The 22,014-nt window shown below is 45.9% G+C and overlaps 1 protein-coding gene across 1 annotated transcript in view; it reads left to right on the top strand.

Annotated features, from left to right (window-relative positions):
- Positions 1–22,014, top strand: part of LOC127628546 (uncharacterized) — a 71,033-nt gene that overhangs the window by 9,022 nt on the left and 39,997 nt on the right. Inside the window, exons 2-5 of the mRNA XM_052105337.1 lie at positions 10,978–11,340; positions 18,048–18,109; positions 18,275–18,386; positions 18,775–18,848. Of these exons, the coding sequence (XP_051961297.1) occupies positions 10,978–11,340; positions 18,048–18,109; positions 18,275–18,386; positions 18,775–18,848 (611 nt within the window). The remainder of the gene's footprint in view (positions 1–10,977; positions 11,341–18,047; positions 18,110–18,274; positions 18,387–18,774; positions 18,849–22,014) is intronic.

The following is a 22,014-nucleotide window of genomic DNA, read 5'->3' as shown; positions in this document are numbered from 1 at the left end:
AAGGATCTTCTGTCTCAGGCACAGGGCAATATTTCATCCCTGCCCCAAATTGTGGAATCTTTCATGTTTGGCCCCTAAGGGTACCAACTGAGGAACACAGGGCTCTCTCCTGAGGTTATTGAGACCTTTTTAAATGCCGGGCTTTTTCCACTTGGAACAAGTTTGGGTGAGATCTTAGGGCAGAAGAGGACCTCTTCGCCTCTATGAATAGCACAATGTCTCCTCTACTTCTCCCTGAAATCACCCAGCCACCTTGGGTCTGGACGTTAAGACACATACATGACCCAGAATGCGTCAGTATGCGTTTCTTTCCCCGGTTTCTCTGCTCCTGGGAGTCTTGGCAATGTTCACCAGCAAGGGTCTTGCCTCCTATTAATGGCGCTGCGCTGGCTGAACAGGATATGGTTCTCGGAGTTAATATCTCTCCTCGACGGCTCGCCTTGGGCGATTCCAAACAGGTAGGACCTTCTTTCTCAGGCTCGGGGGACATATTCATCCCGGCCCGAGTTGTGAAACCTTTCATGCTTGGCCCCTGTAGGGTACCAACTGAGGTTCACAGGGCTTTCTCCTGAAGTTATCGAGACCATTGCAAGTGCTAGGGCTCCCTCCCTTGGAACTGATCTGGGTAGATTTTACAGGGCAGAAGAGGACCTCTTCGCCTCTGTTGATGGCGCAATGTCTCATCTACTTCTCCCCGAGTCACCCAGTCCCCCCCCCTCGGGGGTGCTGATCTTGGTGGCGCATACATGGCACAAATGTGCCTGCATGCGTTTCCTTCTAATAAGTTCAATTACAGAACCAGCTAACTGCCAGTTTGCTTCAGTTCTGGATTTTCGGTGGAAAGAACTGTCAGCGGGCACTTGCCTCGCCACTGCCAGGTTCTATGTGGCTTCCACTTCAGTTTGTCATGCCTTGGTGGGTGGGGTGCCCCCTAAGAGGCATCCTTGCTAGGACCTCTTCATAGGGTAAGACCCCCCTTTTTAAAACCTCTAGAGTCAGCGTTTGGTAGACTTCTGACTCTCAAGATGGTTTTTCTTATGGCAATTACGTCTCTGAGGAGACTTGGGTACCTACAGGCTCTGTCTCTCTTGCCGGCCTGTTTTGAGTTGCCCCAGGTAGGACCAAAAGCATTCTTTGCACCCTCACCCTGACTACCTGCCCAAGGTGCCTTTCGCGACCCTTGGCCGGTTATTCTCTAAGCCTTCTGCTCCCTGCCGTTTGTAACGCTGGAGCAGCTAAGACTTCTCAGACTTTGTCCAGTCTGTACCCGTCAGACTTATGTCCACCGCATTTGCTAGTGGCGTAAAATCAGGGCAGCAATTCTTCATTTGGAAGCCGTGACTGGGTGGCGGTCACGTCCTGACAGACTATGTCACTTTGGGTGAGGGACATTACTGCCCGGGCCTACGAGGCACGCGATCAAGCTTCGCCAGTAGGTTTTAGGGCGCACTCTACCAGAGGGCTCTCCTCCTCTAAAGCCTTTGCTAGAGGTCCCCCTCTGCAGCAAGTTTTTGGTGCGGCAGGTTGGTCCTCTCCGCTCACATTCATCAGTTTTTATGACAAGTTTGTGTTGCGATAGGGTTCTCTTCGCACACATTCATCGAAATTTATGGGTTAGATGCTTTGCTACTCTGGGCTCTTATGCCCTTAAGTCGGCATCTCAGCTCATGCCTGAACAAGTTTGTGATGCGGCAGGCTGGTCCTCTCCGCTCACATTCATCAGTTTTTATGACAAGTTTGTGTTGCGATAGGGTTCTCTTCGCACACATTCATCGAACTTTATGGGTTAGATGCTTTGCTACTCCGGGCTCTTATGCCCTTGAGTCGACATCTCAGCTCATGCCTGAACAAGTTTGTGATGTGGCAGGCTGGTCCTCTCTGCTCACATTCATCAGTTTTTATGACAAGTTTGTGTTGCAATAGGGTTCTCTTCGCACACATTCATCAAACTTTATGGGTTAGATGCTTTGCTACTCCGGGCTCTTATGCCCATGAGTCAACATCTGAAGCTCATGTCTGAGACCTCTCGTGTTTTTGTGAGTACACTGCACAACCGTAGGGGTCCGGACAGCCCCAAGTGCGGCGGCGTGGGTATTGCGTTCCCCGTAGCGCTTAGCAGCGCAACATCATAGTGAAGCTTTTTGTACAGGGAACGTCTCGGGTTACATGTGTAACCCTTGTTCCCTGAAAAAAGTGGAACGAGATGTTGCGCTGCTTTGCCGCACTGGGACGTCCCAGGACTGCTCTTCAGAAAGTATCTGATGACACCTGGTGACGTATCCATTTATAGCCTGGCCTCAGGTGCATCTAATGATTACATCAGCCGAGGCTATAAATTCCGGTCAATGTTCATTGACGTGTACCACACATTATTCAGCTCGGCTCACAGCAAAAGCTGTTCCCCGTAGTGCTTAGCAGCGCAACATCTCGTTCCGCTTTTTTCAGGGAACAAGGGTTACACATGTAACCCGAGATGTTTTGTTCCCTGCTAGGGGTGATATGCAAGAAATTAATTATGTTCACAATATTTTTATTAAAAAAATTATATATATATATTGTAGCGTCTGGAGGAATCAATGAATGGACAATCATGGACTCGGCTATTTTGGAGACAAAAGAGCCTCTGTAAGATCACGGAAATGGTCTGTGTTAGTACAATGAACTGTTGACAAACAGGACAAAGAACTATTGACAGAGAACCGCATGTGACATCCGCATGCTCACCACGTGCTTATCGTGTGGAAAGAAAGGGGGAAACTTTGAACGTAAAAATGTGTGTGTCTTTCTTATAAAGCCTAAAAGGGCTTATTTTTAATGAAATATGTTTTAATCCCTGTGTACTGTGTATCTTTGGTGTTAGATCAAAATTAGTAGAATTGTTTAGTAGTGTAGTAAAACTCATTATATTTAATAAGAGGCTTTATATTTAATAGCCTGAGTGTAAGAATGTTAAACCCACTTTTAAAGGTACCAAATATACTTTTCTTGGTATCAAATTAAACCTTACGACTTGCCCTAGCCGAATATAAATATAAGATCACCTTAGAACTGTGTTCTGTTAGGTTTTTACCATCTTTTGAGTCATTCAGCCCAAAATCTCTTACTGTCATAAACCCAGTCATAAACATGCAAATGAGCCTTGACAAAGGAATCATTCTCCGGCCCCAAAGGAATGTTAGAGAGTGCAGACTCTCACTGCTTTCTTACTGAGAAGGAGAAATGAACACCTTTTAATCCTATATATTCGATATATATATATATATATATATATATATATATATATATATATATATATATATATATATATATAATCCACGTGATAAAAATATTGACATGTATCTAATGTGCCATCTCACATTTTCCCTTAAATGTGCTTGATCTATGTTTTCTTGCAAACTCTAATGGGTTAATGTTTCAGGCGTTGCATACTCTGGTTAACCGAAATCATATGTGTGGCATATTTGGTCTCTATAACTTGGTATTTTGAAGATTGAAATGACTGTGTACATGATATGTCGATAACAACAACATATTAGTATTACAAGAAGATTTTCTAGTTTCTTCATCGGCTACCACCCCTCTCAGAACAAAGGGGCAATAAACCAAATTCCGCCTGAAACTTCCACTCTTCTTATTGGTCGAGCCAATGAGAGGTGGGACACATTTTCTAAGGGCATAAATTGCACCAACAACGGACCTTCGCTCTCTCTTCTTGAGCGCTCCGATCTTCTTCCTCTCTCTCTCTTGCTTCCTGCCCTCTTGCTGAATGATGCTGAACTAGGAAGCCCTCAAGGACTCCCAAGCGTGTGCCAGGCTACGTCCTTGTCTTTCCAACTCCCAACTTCACTTCTGGACCTCCCTTGGACTTCCCCTGGATCTCTTCAAGCCATCTCACACTCTCTCACTTCTTCTCCCGATCTTCGGCAACTCCCGGAACACTTCGTCAACTATTCACCTCCACGCTCTGGAAACACCGCACCGAAGTCCTCTGTCTCAAGAACGCCACGAGGACACGCAGTCTCGCTCAAGCAACACAAAAGGTCTAGTGTGCAAGTATGATTTCACCTGAAATTCCAATGCGTTAAAGTGTGTAATTCCAGTTGCTGGCTCTTAAAGGGTTAATTGTTGTAATAAGTTTGCCATACCTCCAATAATTCTTCACTTTCCCTTACTGCATTTATTTTGTTTATTTTATGTTTATTCTATGTTACATGTATGTTTGTCAAGTGTAGTGATATATCATAGTGCCTTGTATTAAAATCAATTATACACGTATGTGTTTGTTGGTCATAAAACAAAGCATCTTTAATGTGCGATTTTAAGCTACGAGCTGATATTATCAAAGTAAGTTAACGTGCTTTTGATGAGTGAGCTTATAACTAGGAATAACCCCTCTGGAGAATTGATCAAAAGTACCAAATAAAGTGGTTCAGTGGACGAACTGACTGGTTGCGTGTAGCCTCACGGGTCAATTCCATTGAGGTGTTATTAAAATTAATATAGCCTGTCTGCATATGATGTATATTCCTAATTAATCATAATTCGTTGTGTTTAATTATCTATATATATTTGAAGCAGACTCTTGGACTATATAAGCCCGTTTGGGGCGTTTTTACATGTATGGGTGTTCGGGTCACACTGTATGATTAATCATTGATTTCGATCAGTAATATTAATTGTACATTCCCCAAACCTGACCTGTTCACACCCTACATATTAATGGTGGAGAATGCGGGCACATTTTAAGCTTTGTTTTGTGAATGAATGCATTGTCAATTTTGTGTATTTTTGTTGTTAATTTTATGCATGCGCCTTGAACTGAAAGGCACAAAAGCCCGTCCCAGTTCAGCACGATTAACAAGTTGCTAAATGACGTCTAAACAGTTGTTACCACTGTTGAATGATAAAGTAAACTGCAGTTCATAATATTAAAATTGCTTCTGTAAAGGCGGCTATATTTTAATATTACAAACCAACCCTGTTCAGAACGATGCTCTTCTGTCTGGGCGATAGAAGACTGGGGAAGCGATGCTCCTCTTCCCATCTTAATAAGGCCTGAGATTATAACGTTATAAAATTAACTCCTGGTTTACATTGACGTAGCTAATCAATTGGAAACCTAATACATTTTGAATAAGTGCTATATTCCTAATGTGTATGGGAGTCGAAGGACAGGCGTACAATTCCTGTTGTCCACATTTACACTAGTGCAGGAAAAAGAATCTGCCACGCCATTTATGTAAAGCATAGCACCAGAAAGAAAGAAAGAAAAGACCACTGAGGTCTCAATTGAATAAGTGTGATTTTGCAGAAAATCACAGCGTAACCTACGCTCAGATTTGAGTCACACCGAAATATAGGGTTTTATTTTGCTAACAAACAATAGAGGGCAGCCTGTAAAAGCTTGATTAGTTCTCAAGTTACTCCCACCCCATGGCGTCATCTTGCGGCGTGCGCAAATGCACCATCATGTGGACATTAGCAGACAGGTCATATATATTTAGTTAATTTAGTTCTCAAATTACTCCCACCCCATGGCGTCATTGTGCTTGCGAGCACAAGTGCACCATCGTGTGGACATTCATTGTAGGTCATCTCTTTTCTCAAAACCCTTTCACCCTGTGAAGATTTACAGGGCAGTTTAACTGTCAATACATATTGGCATTTTCAAGCTTTGCATGTGCTAATATTATTGGATGTTAAACAATTCCTCTACCTCCGACTGTTACATTTAATTGGTTTCAAACAAAACTTGAATTAAAATTTAAAGTTAAGTCTCAGTCCAGTTGGTTTATTTCAGATACCATCACTGATATCGTACAGCAATCTGATTATCGTCGGACACAATTCTGATCTCTAACTTTTCTTACACTTATTCAAATTTGGTTTGAAACAAAAATTTCGAATGTAAATCTGAATTAAGTCTCTCATGTCAATAATTAATAATTAATATGATTAATTATTATTAATTATTATTGATATAAACAAAAAAAATTCAAAAACATTTTTTTTCTTTTCCCCTCCCTCTTTGATACTTTATTACGACTGTATCCTTACTATCTTAGATGCTACTTGACATCTCTTTACAAGCTTATTTCAATTGAGTTTAACAAGTTGAATTGAATTTAAATTAAGTTTGTCTGTTAACCCTGCCTTGTTTACTTCTGTCTTTTCTTGTGGTCAAATTGTTTGATAATTAACATCATTATCAAACTTCTCGATTTATCATCAATTGGTAAAGCTTTGCCTGTTATTTCTACACACATAATTACTCAATTTGGTTTAAACAAGAAAGCCTTGATTCACTTTAAGACTTTCACTTGCTGAATCCTGTTCTGTATTTGTATGTAGAATTCCCTAGTGTGCTGTGGTGATTCGACCGTCATCTCTGGTTGGTTCCCAGCAAGCTGGTTGGTCCGACCCGGCGTTACCGGCGCTGGCTGTATGTGAATCTCGGACTCTTCTGTCTCTTTTCATTGGTGCGACGCGCAATGACATCAGCAATTTGGCACTCCAAAGGGAGTCAACCCGTCAGTCGACACACATGGCAAGTTTGGAATAATTACCTAAACCAGGGCCTAAAGAGGGGCCACTCTCACGAGGGTTCTAGGGAAAATCCAAATCTTGTTGTGCCGTCTGACAGTTGACACCTTGGTGTTGCCGGTTGTGTTTAAAGTCAAGTTGTTTGAGAGGGCACCGTGATAGTAGCGGAGGGCCGGGGACACTGCTGCCCAGTGTTGGGACCGTTGGAAAGATTGACCCGCAGCTGGTCCCCAGCAGAGTGACATCGATTCACCCCAGGCAAACTAAAAGAAGGTAAAATCCATCCACCAGTATAGGCCACATAATACTAGACATTCCCTGGTCATTTAAGCATTTGACCCATTTCTTTTCTTTCTCTCCCTAAGCCACACCATCTTCCTAGTGTTTATACCTCGATAGCGCCCCACCCTGTTGGTCCTATCATAAACCCTAGCAGTGGTGGTAGACTTAGGCCCTTTTTCTCCTGCCTATCTATTCCTAACATTAATTGTGTTCTATTTTATTCTGCTGTTCTGTTCTGTCGTAGTGTGTACTTCCAGTTCACAGTAAGACAGAGCCTACAAACCATCAAGGAAAACTGAATAAAGAGACAAACAGGCAGCCCGCATCCTCAGATAACCCTTGTGGGCTGCCGCCCTGTCAAAGTCTTTATTTAGACCTGCACTGACCCACGAAATTCGGCCCACTAACTGTCTAACTGTCAACCCCAGTTAGTCAAAATTACGACTTATAATAGCCACCTCATTGTAGCTTCGCTAACCCTACTGCGTACTTGCATTGGCCTCTTTGTGTGTGCTGTTCTTTTCTCTCGCCTACAGTAAGCCAGTATGTCCCGTTAGTCCAGTCCCGCAGCCCACTGGGATCACCTTGAGGCCTGGTTGAGCGCAATGGCGGACACCGTCCTACCCAAGGATGCCAGGGACCTACAGCCCCTAGGTCGAGAGCAACTGGACGCGGAATTGGACAGCCTAATGGCCCACGATCCAACACAGAGCTACAACCACAAAGAATGGACCAAGATCATCAGAAGTCTTGCCCACAATCTCGTCGCCCAGGCACAGATAAATGAGAAAAACAACCTCGACCTGGAGCAGGAGGCTGCAGCACTAAAACTCCAAGCTGAGGAGGCCCGTAGGAACCAAGCAAAAACTCAGAGTCATCTAGATCAGCTACGCCTCGAGACCGAGGAACAACGAAAGGAAGAGGATGAAACGGACCCAGAACAGGAAAAGGAAGTAGAAAGACTTCAAAATGCCCTGGAAAAACTTCTCCGAGACACAGACCAAAGAGAACTGTCGGAGAGAAAAGCCAGAGAACTCGATGACAAGTTGCATTAAGCCGAGTCTCTCCTTACAAGAGCAGAGACTGCATTAAAAGACAGAGATGCTAAAGCCAGAGCCTGTGAAAAGCATCTGAACATGGCCCGAGCTGAAATCCATGAACTTATTCAGCACAGAGACCAGCTCCAATATGAACTTGACACTGTTCACAATGAACTGAAACATTCTTATAAACTGCAAAGTGAACAGAAAAGGGAAATGCACACCATAGAGTTTCCCCTGACCAGTGGGCCCAATCTTTTCAGCCAAGAACTCAGAGCTGACAAGGGGGGTGAAAGCCCACTGCTCAACATGTCACCAGCCAGCCTCCAAGAACCCCTGTCAGCAACAAAACGGTGGGAGCCCGCACACCAAAGCCTGGTCACTAACCACGGCATGGCTCCCAAAGAACTTGACAAGCTGGCCAGAAACATCCCTACTTTCACCCCAAATCCTGCAGGAGGCCACGACGTGCATGCCTACCTGCAAGACATAGACTTTCACTTGCACACTGTTCCCAACGTGACCATGCGGGACAGAGTGTACCTGCTGAGAATTACGTCTAGCCGCGACGTGCGCAGCTTCCTGGATTGACAACCAGAGACTATCAAATCAGACTACCTACAGCTACGGCAGGCCTTCATCAGAGAATTCTCCGACCCAGAGTCAGAACAAGGACTCATCACCGCTATGGACCTCAAACAGGCCCGACTGGAAACTCCACAGGCCTACTACGGCGCATCCGACGAGCCTACTTCGGAGCACGGAACGAACCTGGTATGGAAGAAGATTTCAACTTCAAAACTCTGTTTCTCCGAAACCTGCATCCCACGGTGAGCCATCACTTAGGGGTCCTGGCCTGCCCTCGTAGCATGACTACCCAACAGCTGCGAGACTTAGCCCATAAAGCTTTCACCAAACAGAAGATTGCTTCTGAAAAGACTGTAAAAATCCAACCATTTGCCCTGTCACTGATCAACGCTCAGAGCTGGCCCTAGAGGGCGCCCACCAGCACCACAGTAATAGACCTTTTTACCACGAGTCAAGACCGTTCCATGACAGAAGAGGGCAGCACAACCGTGATGGTGCCCATCCTAAGCACCAAAGCGGGCGCTCTGAAAGATTCTACGACGGCCCACGGCCACCCCACAACCAAAAGGGTGGAGCCATGTGGGAAGCCAACCGACGGCCCAGACAGAACAGAACCCCGTCGACGAGAATGTCAAGCCCAGACAGCCCGCAGCGGAACACCTCGCGGCATGCATCAGGCAAGTTCAAGTCCGAGCCTACCCCACAGAAAAACAGTGAGGCTACGGCGGAGACCGCAGAGATCCTGAAGGTTCTGAAAGAGCTTCTTCATAGAACACCTCACAAAAAACACAAAGAGGACAGGTCAGACTCCGCATGACTAAGTGTAAGGCCCGTAACCAACACCCTTCCTGACTGCCCTCCTACTGAACCAAGCACCCAGAGCACCGCTCTTCAGACACAGACTACCAAACCAGCTATCACATCACCAAGTGACAGCGACACCCACTCACTGCAGTTGACAACCACACATCCTGCAGCGGACAACCCAATCCGTCACACCAGTGACCAAGCCCATAAGATACCAGAAAGTGCTGTTTTGGTTGTGGGTCTCCACAATGAACCACAAGAGACCGAGCCTAACTGCCTATCGATAACCACACAAGCCCCAACACCAAAACTCCTGGGGAATCTGATCGAAAAGGGAGTAGCACGAAAACTCTATCTCGCCATCACTGTGGAACATGAGGTGAGACTCGAAGCCCTGGTAGACACTGGAGCAGACCTCACTTTGATATCAGCTGAACTTTTTGAAAGACTCAAATTTGAAGCTAAGAGGCAAATTCGAACTCTAAAATCTCAAAATTGTGTGCTAAATGTACAGTCATACAGCCAAAATGACGTCCGGCTTGAACAGATAGCTCCCATTCACTTGACCATTGGCCCTATGAGTGTGGTACACCCTGTGTACATCTCACCAATGAACACATATCCCTCCTTATCGGAAAAGATCTACTAGACCGCTCGAGCCCCTGCTGGACTTCAGACAGCTGAAGATGTGGGCTCAAGTGCGAGAACCTCTCCCCTTCAGCCACCCCGATCACCTGAACCAGACTGTCAGGTCAAAAGGTCACGGGAACTCTCACAGCCAGCCACAGTGACACAGCATCAGCACCCGGCGACATTCAAGTTCAGCTACTCTGCACATTTCAACTCACCCAAGACTTTGACTCCTTCTGCCCCAAGGTTACAGCTGACCTGCACTTGAATGGTGTAACTGCCACTGACATCATACTAGCACTATAGGCAGACAACTCAGCCATCAGCCTCTCCCTATACAATGCTCTCATTGAAGACACACCGGACCTTCCATCTGCCAGCAAGCGCACCCGTTTTCCTTTGAAAAGGATCTGTGCCTTGAACTTGAAGTGGAACTACCGGTGTCTGACTCACTACTTCTTGGTCCTTCCAGACCTGCCCCATGATGTCTACATTGGAGCAGACATTCTGATTCGCCTCAACGCTCATGTAGACATTATTAATGAGGTCTTATGGGCCCCACTGACTTTACAGCCTCCTGTGATTCCAACCAAGACTGCTAACCTCCGGTCAGGCCAGACCATTCCAGAGGTCTGCACCTTGGTCAACGAACAGGAAACTGTAGTACCAGCATACACCTAAGGGGTCGCTGTTCGGCTCAACATGCGCTGTGGTCAAACCCTAAACCACACGCTGGGTTTCTTTCAACCTTCACCCGAATGCGTTGAACTTGGACTCACGCTGGAAGCCACGCCCCTCACTGAAGTGTCATCCCATGCTGTTTACATCCTCTTCAACAACTGCATGGCAATGGACATCACAATTCCAAAAGCCTACCGGGCAGGATGGCTAGTGAGCCATGACTTTCATAACTTTGAACTAACATTACCAATCATTGGACCCATCCCAGCTTCAATGATACCCGAAGGGCACACAGACAACACCGTCTTCACAACCCCCTTCAAAATCATCTCCATAACTTCAGTCATGCCAGTGGACAAAGACCAGGTATGCAGAACAGAACTGACAAAGGACCAACACCTTGCAGTATACACAGTCTCCAGACAGCCTACCTGCGAGATTGACGACACTGCCGCACCTCTGCCTACCAACACGACAGACGACACACCGACAGAGGAGCCATACCCAGGATTTGAGTCTCAAGTTCAGCAAATTCTAAAAGACGCTGACGCAATTAACAACGATGCAGATCGACAAAAACTCAGACGAGTCCTTTACAAGTTCAAAGCATCATTTGCCAAAGACACTTTAGATTGTGGTCTCACCAAGCTCCACACCGTGCGCATCCCAACGCACCCTAATGCTCCTCCCACGTTTGTCAGGCAGTACAAGATCCCCATCGCGTCACACAAACCGGTGCAAGAGATCATCGACTCCATGCTTGGAAAAGGTGTCATCCGTCCATGCAACAGCACCTATTCTGCCCCCATCTGGCCCGTCCTCAAACCAAACGGCAAGTGGCGACCCACCATTGACTACAGGAAACTGAATCAACAGGTGCCACTGTCACGATGGCCAATGACTCAGCTGGAGCAGGAAATACCCAGAATCAGAGGAGCCACCATCTTCTCTACACTTGATGTGGCCTCTGGATTCTGGACCATATCAGTGCATCCTGAAGATCAGCACAAGCTAGCTTTCACATTCGGCAACAGACAATTCACTTTCACAAGGTGTCCGTTCGGCTATGCCAACTCACCTGCTGAGTTCAACATCTTCCTGAACAAAGCATGCCCAGATGCCAGAACAAGAGGCAATCTTATCTATGTAGATGATGTTCTCATGAAGAGCACAACAGTGGCTGACCACATGAAAGAAATAGACTACGTTTTGAACCAATTGTCCACTGCTGGCGCCAAGATCGCCCTCCACAAAGGACAGTGGTGCCAAACCAAGGTCAACTACGTGGGCCTACTCATAGGATCACAGGGCATCGAACCACAGTCCAGCCGTATTCAAGCCGTTCAAAACATCAAGCCACCCACCAACATCTCAGAGCTGCGAAGTTTCCTAGGGGTGTGCAATTACTCATGGCAGTTCATCGAGAGCTACTCAGACATTGCAAAACCTCTAACTGCCCTTCTGAAAAAAGACTGCCCATTTGTATGGACAGAGGTCCAAAAACAGGCCATGGACGAGCTAAAACGACACCTCTGCACCGCTACGTGCCTGGCTTACCCGGACCCACAAAAGAGTTCTACTTAGAAGCTGGATTCTCCAGCCACTGTCTCAGTGCTGGCCTGTACCAACGGCATGACCAAGACAAGAGAGTAATCGCATATGCCAGCAAGACACTTCTTCCACCCGAGAGTAAATTCTCAAACTACGCCAGACTCAGTTTCACATGCCACCTTCCAAACTGGAAACAAAATGGCTTTAAAACTTCGAACAACAAGCCTATCAAACACCAACACCTGTTCCAAGAATGTGATGACATCACAAGAAATCACAACATGATTGTCTACTGGAAGAAGGTGAAAGGACACTCAAGGCAACCAGGCCTTGACAAAGACTTGAACGACCAAACCGATGCACTTGCCAAGACTGGCGCACTGCACGGTACTCTATGGTCACCTCCAACCCTCCCACCCACCGTGAACGTTGCAGTGATAACCCGAAGCAAACGAACTTTCCCTGCAACAGTGCCACCCTCACTGCCTCTAACGCTGACTCCGCAGATGTCAAACAACGACATAGCGGACATGCAAGACTCTGACACATCCATAAAGACTTTCCTGAACCACCTCTCTGACCCCACCAACCACCCTCTAGCGCCGTCTGACCTCACTGACGACCCATGCCTCAGACGACTGCATGACATAAAGCACATGCTGCGTGTGATAAACAACATTTTGTGGTATGCACCTGATGACATCACAGCGCCAAGGCTCGTGGTTCCACAGTGCCTAAGGGGGGTCATGCTAAGTTATGCCCACGACGCACCATGTGCCGGGCACCACGGTGCCAGAGCCACTTATGAGACACTGAAACAAGTGGCATACTGGCCCCGCATGCAGGAACATGTGACAGAATATGTCAGAGAATGCCTGGTTTGCTGCCAGTTTCAACCGGCAAACCCAAACCACAGAGCTCCACTGCAATGCAGGAGAGTCACATTCCCATGGTCAGACCTCCAAATCGACTGGGTAGGACCTCTGCCCAGGTCGACGAGGGGCAACAAATACTTCCTCACAGTCGTGTGCCAGTTCACAAAGTGGGTAGAGTGTCTTCCAGCACCCAACGACACTGCCCAGACCACGGCATACCTCCTGATGAACCACATCTTCTCCAGGTTCGGACTGCCCCTGAGAGTCAACTCAGACAGAGGCACTCACTTTACGGCTGAGATTATGCAACAGATCTGGAGACTCCTGGGAGTCCAAGTTCAACTACATGTCAGTCACCATCCAATCTCATCTGGCCAAGTGGAACGATCGAACCGAACCGTGGTCAGTATGTTGAAGAAGTATGTGTCTGCCAATCAGAAGGACTGGGATGTAAAACTCCCGCTGGTGCTAATGGCTCTCAGAGCCACCCCACAGAACTCGACTCACGTGTCTCCCTTCGAACTAATGACTGGGCGGCAGATGACACTGCCACTGCATCTGCTGTATCAGCCAGGAGACTCCAGCCTCGTCACGGCCTGCACCACTCATCAGTACCTCGACGAGTTACACCGGCACCTGAAAGCAACATTTGCTTTTGCACAACAACAGCTTCAAAAGAGTGCCGAAGGACAGAAAGCATACTATGATCAGAAAGCGTCGCACCAAGAACTGGACGTGGGCGACAGGGTCTGGTATTATAGCTTCATTCAGCCATCTCGCACAGCCTCCCATCGGCTGTCAAAGAAATTACTGCCCCACTGGACGGGACCCCATGAGATTATTGACAAACTCTCCCCAGTGGCGTACCGAATCCAACTAAACCGGAGACAGAAAGAGCCGGTTCTCAAATGGGTCCACCGTAATCAAATAAAATGACATATGGCTGACAGGGAAAAGCGGGGAGGGGCCAATGCAAACTAACCTGATACCCTTAAGCCTTGTACAAACCGTGCTGGCTTCCGCCATCACCACAACGACTGACCCGTTACAACTACACGTTGCCTACTCTCTGGGTAGCGCCGTCCCACTCTACGTCGACCCCGAGCAGAGGGAAGTGGGTTTTCTCCTGAACCTACCCATCATAGAGTCAAGCCAAATCTACCGACTCAAGGACATTGTCAACATCGGGTTTTGAAAAGTAACACACACATCAAGATCCACACCCCAGACGTGGTGGCCTACCACGACAGCGACCCACGGCTGTACCTGGCCCCAAATCTGCACATGTGCACGTTGACCAAAGACATTCACTACCTCTGCCCCAGCAAACCCTTCCTCAGAGACAACACTGACGGAATCTGCGGGCTGCAACACCTGGGCAGCGATACCCGCTGCCCCGCCGATGCCAAGCCTCGCACACAAGTCACCAAGACCGAGATCGTAGGCGACAGATGGCTCGTTAACACTCCTGTGCGCGCAGCTACACTCACCTACGACCAGCATGACACCGCCACCCGTCTCACCTTGCCCAACCAGAGCATGTGGATTCAAGTCCCGAAAGGTGCCATCCTCCACCTCGATAACCTGGCGCTATACCACCTCCCAGGTGAAGAGTATGAAACAGAACTGGAAATCCCATCTTTCTTCCAGAATCAAAACCTCACCCTAGATCCAGAACTGGAACTATGGATCGAAAGAGAGGGCTCCCAGTTAATTGACATTGCTCCTATCGACACAGCCCTCCAAGCCTTGTCTCAAATGCCCATCTTGACTACCTCACCTGTTGTCCGAGCCTGGACCGCAGCGGACACTGCGCTGTGCATCTCTATGGGAATCAGCCACCTCCTGACACTTGGCCTGGCCTTCATCCTGTATTGAAGGCCAAGCTCACGAAAGCCATGTCCGTAGGTTTCCGACGGAACCCCTGGAAAGAGGGGACCACAACAGAGACCACTTTGAACCTCATCGAATTGAGCCCTCCATCCGAATAACCACCTACTACAACACCCTCATGATTCACCTGCCATCCGCCATTGTGATGATTGTCGTCCGATAATGTCTCCAACAGGGACGTCACCTGACGAAAAAGGGGGACTGTAGCGTCTGGAGGAATCAATGAATGGACAATCATGGACTCGGCTATTTTAGAGACAAAAGAGCCTCTGTAAGATCACGGAAATGGTCTGTGTTAGTACAATGAACTGTTGACAAACAGGACAAAGAACTATTGACAGAGAACCGCATGTGACATCCGCATGCTCACCACGTGCTTATCGTGTGGAAAGAAAGGGGGAAACTTTGAACGTAAAAATGTGTGTGTCTTTCTTATAAAGCCTAAAAGGGCTTATTTTTAATGAAATATGTTTTAATCCCTGTGTACTGTGTATCTTTGGTGTTAGATCAAAATTAGTAGAATTGTTTAGTAGTGTAGTAAAACTCATTATATTTAATGAGAGGCTTTATATTTAATAGCCTGAGTGTAAGAATGTTAAACCCACTTTTAAAGGTACCAAATATACTTTTCTTGGTATCAAATTAAACCTTACGACTTGCCCTAGGCGAATATAAATATAAGATCACCTTAGAACTGTGTTCTGTTAGGTTTTTACCATCTTTTGAGTCATTCAGCCCAAAATCTCTTACTGTCATAAACCCGGTCATAAACATGCAAATGAGCCTTGACAAAGGAATCATTCTCCGGCCCCAAAGGAATGTTAGAGAGTGCAGACTCTCACTGCTTTCTTACTGAGAAGGAGAAATGAACACCTTTTAATCCTATATATTCGATATATATATATATATATATATATATATATATATATATATATATATATAATCCACGTGATAAAAATATTGACATGTATCTAATGTGCCATCTCACATTTTCCCTTAAATGTGCTTGATCTATGTTTTCTTGCAAACTCTAATGGGTTAATGTTTCAGACGTTGCATACTCTGGTTAACCGAAATCATATGTGTGGCATATTTGGTCTCTATAACTTGGTATTTTGAAGATTGAAATGACTGTGTACATGATATGTCGATAACAACAACATATTAGTATTACAAGAAGATTTTCTAGTTTCTTCATCGGCTACCACCCCTCTCAGAACAAAGGGGCAATAAACCAAATTCCCGCCTGAAACTTCCACTCTTCTTATTGGTCGAGCCAATGAGAGGTGGGACACATTTTCTAAGGGCATAAATTGCACCAACAACGGACCTTCGCTCTCTTCTTCGAACGCTCCGATCTTCTTCCTCTCTCTCTCTTGCTTCCTGCCCTCTTGCTGAATGATGCTGAACTAGGAAGCCCTCAAGGACTCCCAAGCGTGTGCCAGGCTACGTCCTTGTCTTTCCAACTCCCAACTTCACTTCTGGACCTCCCTTGGACTTCCCCTGGATCTCTTCAAGCCATCTCACACTCTCTCACTTCTTCTCCCGATCTTCGGCAACTCCCCGGAACACTCGTCAACTATTCACCTCCACGCTCTGGAAACACCGCACCGAAGTCCTCTGTCTCAAGAACGCCACGAGGACACGCAGTCTCGCTCAAGCAACACAAAAGGTCTAGTGTGCAAGTATGATTTCACCTGAAATTCCAATGCGTTAAAGTGTGTAATTCCAGTTGCTGGCTCTTAAAGGGTTAATTGTTGTAATAAGTTTGCCATACCTCCAATAATTCTTCACTTTCCCTTACTGCATTTATTTTGTTTATTTTATGTTTATTCTATGTTACATGTATGTTTGTCAAGTGTAGTGATATATCATAGTGCCTTGTATTAAAATCAATTATACTGCGTAATTGCCTGTGTTTGTTGGTCATAAAACAAAGCCTCTTTAATGTGCGATTTTAAGCTACTGAGCTGATATTATCAAAGTAAGTTAACGTGCTTTTGATGAGTAAGCTTATAACTAGGAATAACCCCTCTGGAGAATTGATCAAAAGTACCAAATAAAGTGGTTCAGTGGACGAACTGACTGGTTACGTGTAGCCTCACGGGTCAATTCCATTGAGGTGTTATTAAAATTAATATAGCCTGTCTGCATATGATGTATATTCCTAATTAATCATAATTCGTTGTGTTTAATTATCTATATATATTTGAAGCAGACTCTTGGACTATATAAGCCCGTTTGGGGCGTTTTTACATGTATGGGTGTTCGGGTCACACTGTATGATTAATCATTGATTTCGATCAGTAATATTAATTGTACATTCCCCAAACCTGACCTGTTCACACCCTACAATATATATATTGTATATATATATATATATATATCCAAGTACATTATCAACCCCTCAGCTGAGGGATTGTTGAAAATTCTTGCTTTAGTGATTTTGCATTGAAATTTAAAATTCATTTATTTAAAAAATACAGTTCTAAATTCAAATTTCACTTCAAACAATATGAAAAAGTGGTTAAAAAAAAAACAGAACCACATTTCCATTTACCGTCAGGCAAGTAGGCATATCCATCTATGACAATGTAGGAAAATGACTAATACATATTAAGATCTAAAAACAAAAAAAGCTCGTAAAAAGCAATTTTTTAAACAACTTTACAGCTCAGATAATACACAAATTTTGCCAGTGGTTCTATAAAATTATTAGCGTCACATTTCTGCCTATAAACCCTCCAAATACTGGCCCCATTTTCTTCCATTAGAAGTGTCTCACTGTAACCTAAATTTTTGCTTGTTTTAAATAATTTGTTGCAATTTTACTTCACAACAATGCAAACCTCAAACAGTGGTACACCACCATTCTTTGGGTAAAAGAAGCATTGCCTTATTGATATTCTGATTTATTGTTAAATTTCTCTGTACTAAATTAAGTTGAATGACCAACTGTCCATGTGGACTTTATACATGCTTGATTTAATGAAATTTAAATATTTTCTTAACTTGTATTTGATCATCTACTGTAAAACACAACAAAAGTTTTTGCTTAAGTTTGCCAAAACGAAGAACTCTCTTCAGCCTGAGGTTGCATGGATTGGGAAACTGCTACAGCAGCTAATATTGGATGTGGGATATGACCCATTTTCAGAATATGACAATGCAGATGCAAAGGCAGAAAAAGCCTCAGAACAAGATTCTTTTGAGGATTGTGTGAGTGGAGGCTCACCCTTTGGCAAGATGGTGTCAGCGTATGTTTATTAGTTTATGCTAAAAAGTGCTGATTCCACACTGTGCTGTGATGAATTGCTATAATTTCACTGCCTCAACAGAATTTTTTATTAAATAGTGTGATTTTGTGTTTATTTCACTATACAGGCAGAGGAAGAGAGAGAAGATGCATTAGACATGGTAGACCTGGGCTTACTGACTGATGATCAGCAGAAAGCCAAACTGCTCCAATATGGATTCAAAGCTGGACCCATTGTAGGTCAGTCCATACAATTCAAAGACTGTTACTTTCAAAACTGATGAAAAAACTGGGAGAAAATGCATACTGCTGGTTTTAAAGAGAAGGATGTTATTTCTGTGCCACTATCTGCTAGAAAGGAATTGCAAAAATTACTTTTCAAACAGGTTTCTCAAAGTCTTCTATTTGGTCTGGCAAACGGATGGTTCCATAGCCCCAAACTCACACCATCGCCAGTGTTTTTATCGTACTGCAATGTTTTTATCGTACCACAAAGCTGCAGTGTTTACACTTTTGGGGAAACAAACCCAAGATTGGCCAATAGTTGACTCTGCACATTAAACTGGGATTGGGTTATACAGAGATTATCTGTCTTTTATAAATGTTGTATTTTATGTGTTGTGAACAGCTTCCACTAGAGCCTTATATATAAAGAAGCTGCACAGGCTGATGGATCCTCCAGCACTGGCATCACTGCAAAGGGTTAATGGCATAGCTGATGCAGGCTGGTACTCTGATAGTGTCGTGGAAAATCGCGATGAATCTCTCTAAGTCAGGGGTTTTCAACCGGTGGTCCGCGGAGGCATTGCATGTGGTCCGTGACATGCATCCAAGCCTACGTAATTTCACTATTAAAATCACTTTTTTCCATAATTTATTTGCGCATTGGTGTGAATACTAAATTAAATGAAAATATCGAAAATAATATAGAGGAGTTGAGATTCAAACTGACACAGGATAGGCTAGCTTTGCACCTATCAGGTCTATCATATGCTTTGCTAACGTTGTGTTTTGCGTCCCCAACGTCATATACGTACACATTTATCTTGCGTGCAAAATAGACCAGCTCCTCGGAGTTAAGTAAATACATTATTGAGGTATCATTGAAAAGATGCTTAATATTGGTGAATTTAAATTTGGAGTGGAGTGGAGTGGAGCTGTTAGCTAACGTTTCTAACTAAGGCCAAGTTTGCTAGTCAGCACCAGCATGGATCGCTTTTTAGTGAGGAAAGTGACAGATGTCAGGACAGATGGACAGGCTTCTGCTGCATTCTCTTCAGACAAAGCTTCAACTTCGGAGGAATCAGGGAAACGTAGTGGGAAACGAAAAAGAAAATTTCCTTAGTTGAAGCTTCAGGAAAGAGGTCCTACCGAGGTGGTAGAACCTCGGAGGGCTGTCCCCCCCCGCTGCAGAGCAACCGAGGTTGCTCTGCGAGCGGAGTCCTCAGGAAATCGGTGTCGGTTCCGCCGTCTCTGGCGCCGGGCCACATCAATTTCCAGCGAGCGCACACCGTGCCGTTAGGTGTCAAAAAATAAAAAACAAGCATCAGTGGTGGTCACAGAAACCGTGTCGACTAAATCCTGCCGGTCTTTCGCTTCAGGAAGTCGAGAACAGTGCTTGAAAAACACCGAGACCAGCCTCGAGAGGCTGGTTCCCTTAGTGGAAGCTCGGGAAAGAGGTCCTACCGAGGTGGTAGAACCTCGGAGGGCTGTCCCCTCCGCTGCAGAGCAACCGAGGTTGCTCTGCGCAGCGAGTCCTCAGGAAATCGGTGTCGGTTCCGCCCGTCTCTGGCGCCGGGCCACATCAATTTCCAGCGAGCGCACACCGTGCCGTTCAGCGTCAAAAAATAAAAAACACACATCAATTGTGGTCACAAGGACTGTATCGACTAAATCCTGCCGGTATCTCAGCTTCAGGAAGTCGAGAACAGTGCTCGAAAAACACCGAGACCAGCCTCGAGAGGCTGGTTCCGTAATAGATTTTGTAGAGGCATGGAATCATCTTCCCAACATATCTGCATGGGTCCTGCATATAATAAAATCAGGGTACAAACTGCAGTTCGGGCACCGCCCCCAAATTCTCTGGGGTGGTGCAGACTACAGTGGTTCCGGAGCAGGCTCAGGTGATGGAACAAGAAGTGCAATCTCTGCTGCTGAAGGAGGCCATAGAATGTGTTCCTCATTCAGACAGGGAGTCCGGTCTTTACAGCCGGTACTTTATAGTTCCAAAAAAAGGATGGGGGGTTGAGGCCGATTTTAGATCTCAGAGTTTTGAACCGGCCTTTGAGGAGGTTCAGGTTCAAAATGCTTACCATTCCTGTCATCGTGAGTCAGATCAGATCCGAGGACTGGTTTGTCACGATAGATCTAAAAGACGCCTATTTTCATGTACCCATCCTTCCATGTCACAGGAGGTTCCTGAGGTTCAGCTTTGGGTGAAGCTTACCAATATCGGGTTCTTCCGTTCGGCCTAGCACTCTCTCCCGCACATTCACCAAATGTATGGATGCAGCTCCTGCTCCTCTGAGACTTCAGGGCATCCGCATACTGAATTTTATCGATGACTGGCTCATTCTGGCCCAGTCTCGAGAAATGGCGATTCGGCATCGAGATGTAGATCCTTGGCCATATTCGAAGTTTGGGGTTGAGACTCAACACAAAAGAGTGTGTTACAACCATCCCAGTGCACAACGTTTCTGGGTGTTGTGTGGGACTCGGTTACGATGCAGGCACGCATGTCTCCTGCACGTGTCGAGTCCGTTCTGGCGATGGTGTCGGGTTAAAACTAGGCCAGGCCATCACTGTAAAGCAGTTTCAAAGACTGCTGGGCCTCATGGCAGCGGCATCCAACTTGATACCTTTGGGCCTTCTACACATGAGGCCCCTCCAGTGGTGGCTGAAAGCCAAGGTGTTTTCCCCAAGGGGAATCCATTTCGATATAATCAGAGTAGCGCGCAGATGCCTTCGTTCTCTGCTAATATGGAAGAAACCTTGGTTCCTGTCCCTAGGGCCAGTGTTGGGAGCGTCATGTCCCTGGAAAACCGCTTCGACAGGCGCCTCCCTCACTGGCTGAGGCGCTGGTCATGGGCGGCCACTTTGCCAGGGGTCTGTGGCAGGACCATCATCATTCTTGGCACATAAACTGTCTAGAGATGTTGGCTGTGTTCAGGGCTCTGAGGAGCTTCCTTCCAGACATCAAAGGTTACCATGTCCTAGTACATTCGGACAATACATCAGTGGTAGCTTATCTGAACCGACAAGGAGGACTCAGATCAGCCCTCTGTGCAGACTGGCGCATCAGATAATTCTTTGGTCCCAAGGGAAAATACTGTCTATCAGAGCATGTATATTCCGGGGGTTCAGAATCAGGGAGCAGACATCCTGTCGAGGCAGGGGCTGAGGCCGGGGAATGGAGACTTCATCCAGAGGTGGTGAAGTTGATATGGGACAAATTTGGACCATCAGAAGTGGATCTATTGGCGTCTCGAGAGGCGTCCCACTGTCCACTTTGGTTCTCCCTCTCACATCCAGCCCCACTGGGGTTGGGCGCCATAGTACAGGCTTGGCGAGGCTTAGCCTGTACGCATTTCCCCGATCAGCTCTGCTCCGGGAGTCCTGGAAAGGGTCCGCCAAGAGGGCATCAGTCTACTTCTGGTTGCCCCCATGTGGCCGGCCAGTATGGTTCTCAGACATAATTTCACTCCTGATAGCTCCGCCATGGCAGATTCCTCTGAGGAGGGATCTGTTGTCTCAGGCGGGGGGCACAGTCTTCCACCCTCGTCCAGAGCTGTGGAAACTGTGGGTCTAGCCCCTGAGGGGGTTCAGTACCTAAATGCTGGTCTATCAGCGGGGGTGGTTGAAACCATAC

Source organism: Xyrauchen texanus, chromosome 35, assembly GCF_025860055.1.
Source record: "Xyrauchen texanus isolate HMW12.3.18 chromosome 35, RBS_HiC_50CHRs, whole genome shotgun sequence".
Taxonomy (NCBI): domain Eukaryota; kingdom Metazoa; phylum Chordata; class Actinopteri; order Cypriniformes; family Catostomidae; genus Xyrauchen; species Xyrauchen texanus.
Note: the sequence above shows the minus strand (reverse complement) of the source record. Positions and strands in the feature narration are given on the sequence as shown.